Source organism: Rutidosis leptorrhynchoides, unplaced genomic scaffold (assembly GCF_046630445.1).
Source record: "Rutidosis leptorrhynchoides isolate AG116_Rl617_1_P2 unplaced genomic scaffold, CSIRO_AGI_Rlap_v1 contig196, whole genome shotgun sequence".
NCBI lineage: Eukaryota > Viridiplantae > Streptophyta > Magnoliopsida > Asterales > Asteraceae > Rutidosis > Rutidosis leptorrhynchoides.
In genome coordinates this window covers 5,939-12,430 of record NW_027266446.1, presented here as the reverse complement: position 1 = coordinate 12,430, position 6,492 = coordinate 5,939, and the positions used below count along the sequence as shown (strand labels likewise).

The following is a 6,492-nucleotide window of genomic DNA, read 5'->3' as shown; positions in this document are numbered from 1 at the left end:
TAAGAATATAGGCCATGAATGAAATTAGAAGCATTGAACATATTGAAGTCAAGGTGGGTTGTCATCCCATTGTCACATTCCGCGCGCTCAATCTTCCGAAATATTCTAGAAGTCTCTGGAATGCTCGAGATGAGTCCGGACTGTGGTAGAATCAACTAGATCCAATCGGAACCAACATGAAGACTCCGCATCGTGCTAGAATTCTCCGGAAGGATCCACACACTTGTAGAAGGCTCCTACACGTTCTAGGGCTCTCCCTTCTTGGCTCCTATTTCTTGCTTCCTATTCACCGGACCTCATCGGGCCATGGAGTGTCCGATGCGAGCCAAGTTGTCGGCTATGATGTTGGATAAGGAGCCGATAGATTCGGAGGACGCCAAGATTAGTTCTCTCCGCATTCTTAGTGCTGTCCAAGAAAATGTGGACGAGGACGAAGGTGGGAGTTTATATGCCGATGTGTACGTTGTCGAACAACGCCTTAAAGCTCTCGTGGACGTTTTCATCAAGGAAGATGTCGCAGTCAAGTTGGGCCTCAAATGGAGAAAGGAGACTGCATTTGTGAAGGCTGTGAACTCTCCTCCGACACCGCTAGTGGGCGTATCACCGGGAGTGGAGCTGCAGGTAGGAGAGTGGGTCTGAAGGATTGACCTTCAAGTGTATCGGATGGACGACTACGATCTTGTCATCGGGCACAAATTCATGACCAAGATCAAAGTCGTGTTGGTACCGTTCACTAACACGATGTGTATCCGTGATGGGAAAGGATGCTCGATTCCTCTAGAAAGGGAGAAGGGCAAACGGAAGACTCTTTCGGCAATGCACCTTGTCAAAGGAGTCAAGAAGGGAGAGCCCACATTTCTAGTCGCCTTGAAGAAGGAAGAGTCGGAAGAGTCCGACGAGGTGCCAAAAGAGATCCAGGGAGTCTTATCCAAGTTGGCCGATGTAATGTCGGATAAGCTTCCCGATAGGTTGCCGCCACAAAGGGAAGTCGATCACAAGATAGACTTGATGCCGGATGCAAAACCACCAGCCATGAGTCCTTACCGGATGGCTCCACCCGAGTTAGCTGAGCTATGGAAGCAACTCCAGGAGCTTCTTGATGCCGGATTCATTCAACCATCAAAGTCCCCCTATGGAGCACCGGTGTTGTTTCAAAAGAAGAAGGATGGGTCGCTTCGGATGTGAATTGATTACCAAGCTTTAAACAAAGATCACGATGAAGAACAAGTATCCGATTCTGTTAATAGCCGATCTCTTCAACCAGTTGGGAAAGGCAAGGGTCTTCACTAAACTTGATCTTCGATCCGGATACTATCAAGTCCGAGTTGCTGCCGCGGATGTGGAGAAGACGGCTTGCGTAACAAGGTATGGCTCTTATGAAGCTGCGGGTAGGAGAGTGGGTCGGAAGGACTGACCTTCAAGTGTATCGGATGGACGACTACGATCTTGTCATCGGGCACAAAATCATGACCAAGATCAAAGCCGTGTTGATACCGTTCACTAACACGATGTGTATTCTTGATGGGAAAGGATGCTCGATTCCTCTAGAAAGGGAGAAGGGCAAACGGAAGACTCTTTCGGCAATGCACCTTGTCAAAGGAGTCAAGAAGGGAGAGCCCACATTTCTAGTCGCCTTGAAGAAGGAAGAGTCGGAAGAGTCCGACGCGGTGCCAAAAGAGATCCAGGGAGTCTTATCCGAGTTGGCCGATGTAATGCCGGATAAGCTTCCCGATAGGTTGCCGCCACAAAGGGAAGTCGATCACAAGATAGACTTGATGCCGGATACAAAACCACCAGCCATGAGTCCTTACCGGATGGCTCCACCCGATCTAGTTGAGCTACGGAAGCAACTCCAGGAGCTTCTTGATGCCGGATTCATTCAACCATCAAAGTCCCCCTATGGAGCTCCTGTGTTGTTTCAAAAGAAGAAAGACGAGTCGCTTCGGATGTGCATTGATTACCGAGCTTTAAACAAGATCACGGTGAAGAACAAGTATCCGATTTCGTTGATAGCCGATCTCTTTGACCAGTTGGGAAAGGCAAGGGTCTTCACTAAACTTGATCTTCGATTCGGATACTACCAAGTCCGAGTTTCTGCCGCGGATGTGGAGAAGACGGCTTGCGTAATAAGGTATGGCTCTTATGGAGCTGCGGGTAGGAGAGTGGGTCGGAAGGACTGACCTTCAAGTGTATCGGATGGAGGACTACGATCTTGTCATCGGGCACAAATTCATGACCAAGATCAAAGCCGTGTTGGTACCGTTCACTAACACGATTTGTATCCTTGATGGGAAAGGATGCTCGATTCCTCAAGAAAGGGAGAAGGGTAAACGGAAGACTCTTTCGGTAATGCAACTTGTCAAAGGAGTCAAGAAGGGAGAGCCCACATTTCTAGTCGCCTTGAAGAAGGAAGAGTCGGAAGAGTCCGACGCGGTGCCAAAAGAGATCCAGGGAGTCTTATCCGAGTTGGCCGATGTAATGCCGGATAAGCTTCCCGATAGGTTGCCACCACAAAGGGAAGTCGATCACAAGATAGACTTGATGCCGGATGCAAAACCACCAGCCATGAGTCCTTACCGGATGGCTCCACCCGATCTAGGTGAGCTACGGAAGAAACTCCAGGAGCTTCTTAATGCCGGATTCATTCAACCATCAAAGTCCCCCTATGGAGCTCCGGTGTTGTTTCAAAAGAAGAAGGACGGGTCGCTTCGGATGTGCATTGATTACCGAGCTTTAAACAAAGATCACGGTGAAGAACAAGTATCCGATTCCGTTGATAGCCGATCTCTTCAACCAGGAAGGGTCTTTACTAAACTTGATCTTCGATCCGGATACTATCAAGTCCGAGTTGTTGCCGCGGATGTGGAGAAGACGGCTTGCGTAACAAGGTATGGCTCTTATGAGTTTCTAGTTATGCCATTCGGACTCACCAATGCACCAGCGACATTTTGCACTTTGATGAATCGAGTATTGGCACCATTCCTGGACAAGTTTGTCGTAGTCTATCTCGACGATATTGTAATCTTTAGCCTGTCGATGGAGAATCATCGAGAGCACTTGCGGATGGTCTTTCAAGTGCTACGGGAGAACGAGCTGTATGTGAAGCATGAGAAATACGACTTTGCGCAGCCGGAGGTTCCATTTTTGGGACACATTGTTGAGTACAGAAAGGTGCGGATAGATCCTAGCAAAGTCCGGGCAATCGAGCAATGGCAGCCGCTAAGCAAAGTTAGTGAGGTGCAATCTTTCCTTGGCTTGGTTAATTACTACCGCAGGTTCATCTTGAAATATTCGGAGATAGCGGCACCTTTGACCGACTTGCTAAAGAAGGGTCGGAAATGGGAGTGGGACTCAAGGTGTGAGGCTGCATTTGAAGCCCTCAAACGTGCCGTGACCAGCGAACCAGTGTTAGCCTTGTCGGACTATGCTAAGCCTTTCGAGGTGCACACTGATTCATCCGACTTTGCCATTGGGGGCGTGCTCATGCAAGAAGGGCATCCGATTGCTTTCGAGAGTCGGAAGCTCAATGACACGGAGAGACGCTATTCGGTCCAAGAAAAGGAGATGACAGCCGTGGTGCATTGTTTGCGGACTTGGAGGCACTATCTCTTGGGGTCCAGATTCGTGGTGATGACGGACAATGTAGCGACGAGTTACTTCCGAACCCAAAAGAAGATCTCTCCGAAGCAAGCACGTTGGCAAGATTTCTTGGCAGAATTCGACTATGAGCTATGTTACAAACCGGGGAAAGCTAATCTTGTTGCGGACGCTCTTAGTCGGAAAGCGGAGCTCGCTGCCATATCACGGGTATCTATTCCATTTTTGGAAAAGATTAAGGAGGGCTTGGAGCATGATCCTACAGTCAAGACACTCATGGAGCAAGCACAAGCCGGGAAGACTCGACGCTTTTGGCTCGAAGATGGCCTGGTGTTCGCACAAGGGCGGCGAATATTTGTTCCACGTTATGGGAACTTGAGGCGGGACATCATAAAAGAATGTCATGACTCCAAATGGGCGGGACATCCGGGGATGCAGCAGACGGCAACCCTCATTGAGGAGAACTATTTTTGGCCACGAATGAAGGAAGACGTGGAGACTTTTGTCCGGACTTGCCTAGTGTGCCAACAAGACAAGACGGACCAACATCAACAAGCCATATTGTTAGAGCCACTTCCTACTACGGAGAAACCTTGGGAAAGCATTACCATGGACTTCATCATGGCACTGCCCAAATCGGAGGGAAGTAGCTCTATCTTTGTTGTTGTTGATCGATTCTCCAAATACGTCGTGTTTATCCCGTGCTCTAGGGACTGTCCAGCGGAGGAGGCAGTGGGGCTATTTTTAAAGCATGTGGTCAAGTATTGAGGCGTTCTGAGGACGATCGTAAGTGACCGCGATGCTCGCTTCACGGGAAAATTTTGGAGGAACCTCTTTAAGCTCTTGGGGTCGGAGCTTAACTTCTCAACAAGTATGCATCCGCAAACGGACAGACAAACGGAGAGGGTGAACTACTTATTGAGGGTTTACCTACGGCACTATATGAGTGCTAATCAAAAGGATTGGGCAAAGTTGCTCGACGTGGCCCAATTCGCTCATAATCTCCGTCGGAGTGAATCTACCGGGAAGAGTCCATTCGAGCTAATAATGGGGCAGCAACCGCTCACTCCAAGTGCCATCGCATCAGGCCACACCGGGAACAATCCGACTACTTTTCGAGTTGCGCAAGGATGGCAAGACCACCATGAGTTGGCGCGTTCATCATTGCATAAGGCAGCCAAGCGTATGAAGAAGTGGGTCGATAAGAAGCGTAGGGATGTAGACTATAACGTCGAGGACAAAGTACTCGTGAGATTTCTGCCAATGACGAGGACGAGGGACATGAACACTAAGTTATTACGGAAGTATAAGGGACCATTCCCATCATCAAGAAGGTCGGCAAACTTGCCTACGAGTTGGAAATGCCGCCAACTATCACTTCTCACCCGGTCTTTCACGTGAGTTTGTTGAAGCCGTCTAAGGAAGACACGGAGGAACCAAATCGGGGGAAATCAAAGCGAGCACCATTCGGCCAATTCCATTCCTATGATCGGGAAGACGAAGAAATTCTAAGTCATCGACTTCCATCCAAGGGGAAAGTGGGGCTTGAATACTTGGTGAAATGGAAGGGACTTTCGAAAAGCGAAACAAGTTGGGAACCTCAGAAAAGCATGTGGCAGTTCGAGGACCAAATCAAGGAGTACCATGATTTGCTTGCGGCAACGAGGGCGTCGCCGACTTAGGTGGGGGAGAATGTCACATTCCGCACGCTCAATTCTCCGGAATATTCTAGAAGCCTCCGAAATGCTCGAGATGAGTCCGGAATGTGGTAGAACCGACTAGATCCAACCGGAACCAACATGAAGACTCCACATCGTGCTAGAATTCTCCGGAAGGATCCACACACTTGTAGAAGGCTCCTACACGTTCTAGAGCTTCTAGACACTCTAGAACTCTCTTGTACATACTCTAGAATGTTCTTGTATAGAAATCTCTAGAATAGTTGTAGCCTATATAAAGGGGTGAACCCCTCATTTGTAAGACACACAAGATTTGAGAGCAATACAAAGTATTTTCATAGCTAAGCCATTTCTGTACATTCTAAGTCATTTTCCAAACTCTTAAGTAATTCTAAAACTTCCGTAAAGGGTCTAAAGGCTGACTTAGCTTCCGAGGGACGAAATTGACGGCGAAATTGGCTAAATATCGCACATACTTAGTCGAAGAAACTCTAAGTACGTGACACCATATTCCAATGGAACCGTGAGTAGGGAATGGTTCACATTTAAGTAGTATAAATAAATAGAATTTACACAATTCAAGGACTACAAACATTGGACCTCTCTCGCTCTATCTCTATGCAATCTAGCTTGCAGTATGACTATATATAATTTATAATTTCATGGAAATTTCAAAGTTTTTTCTTTTATATATATATACAAAGATTTTACTCATTTTGTCTCATAAATAAATCTATGACTAATTATTCGACATACCGTATCTCACGCACGATGTTTTCTCTTGTGTTTGTGAGCTAAGCGCCATATACAGTATAATATAATACGTTACAATGTAGAAAGTGAAAATTTTGAACAAAATCTCAATAATTAGTGATAAATTTATTTAGTAGAATGTCATTCTAGGGGTGAGTACCAATCGGCAATATATATATAGTTGTTTTTTGGGTCTTATAATTGTCAGAGATTTGCAAATGCCAAAGGAAAACATCACAATTACTTTACTAACACCCATAAATTGTGATGGTTAAATTTTATTTACATTTTATATATATATTAAACAATTTATTTTTACATATAAATTTTAATTCATTTCATAGTCATATAAATTTTAATTCATTACATAATCATATTTTATAAATGATTATATCACATTCATCTATAATATATATAAAATAAATTAAAATAATTTTTTGGATAAAAATAAAAAAATCTCACA

At 45.9% G+C, this 6,492-nt stretch overlaps 1 protein-coding gene across 1 annotated transcript; it reads left to right on the top strand.

The window, feature by feature from the left end:
- The first annotated feature begins 4,539 nt into the window (after positions 1 to 4,539).
- On the top strand, positions 4,540 to 5,279 carry LOC139881793 (uncharacterized). The gene is made up of 2 exons (XM_071866202.1): positions 4,540 to 4,839; positions 4,932 to 5,279. Exons 1-2 carry the CDS (start codon positions 4,540 to 4,542, stop codon positions 5,277 to 5,279), a joined length of 648 nt encoding a protein of 215 aa, XP_071722303.1.
- Positions 5,280 to 6,492: the final 1,213 nt, after the last annotated feature.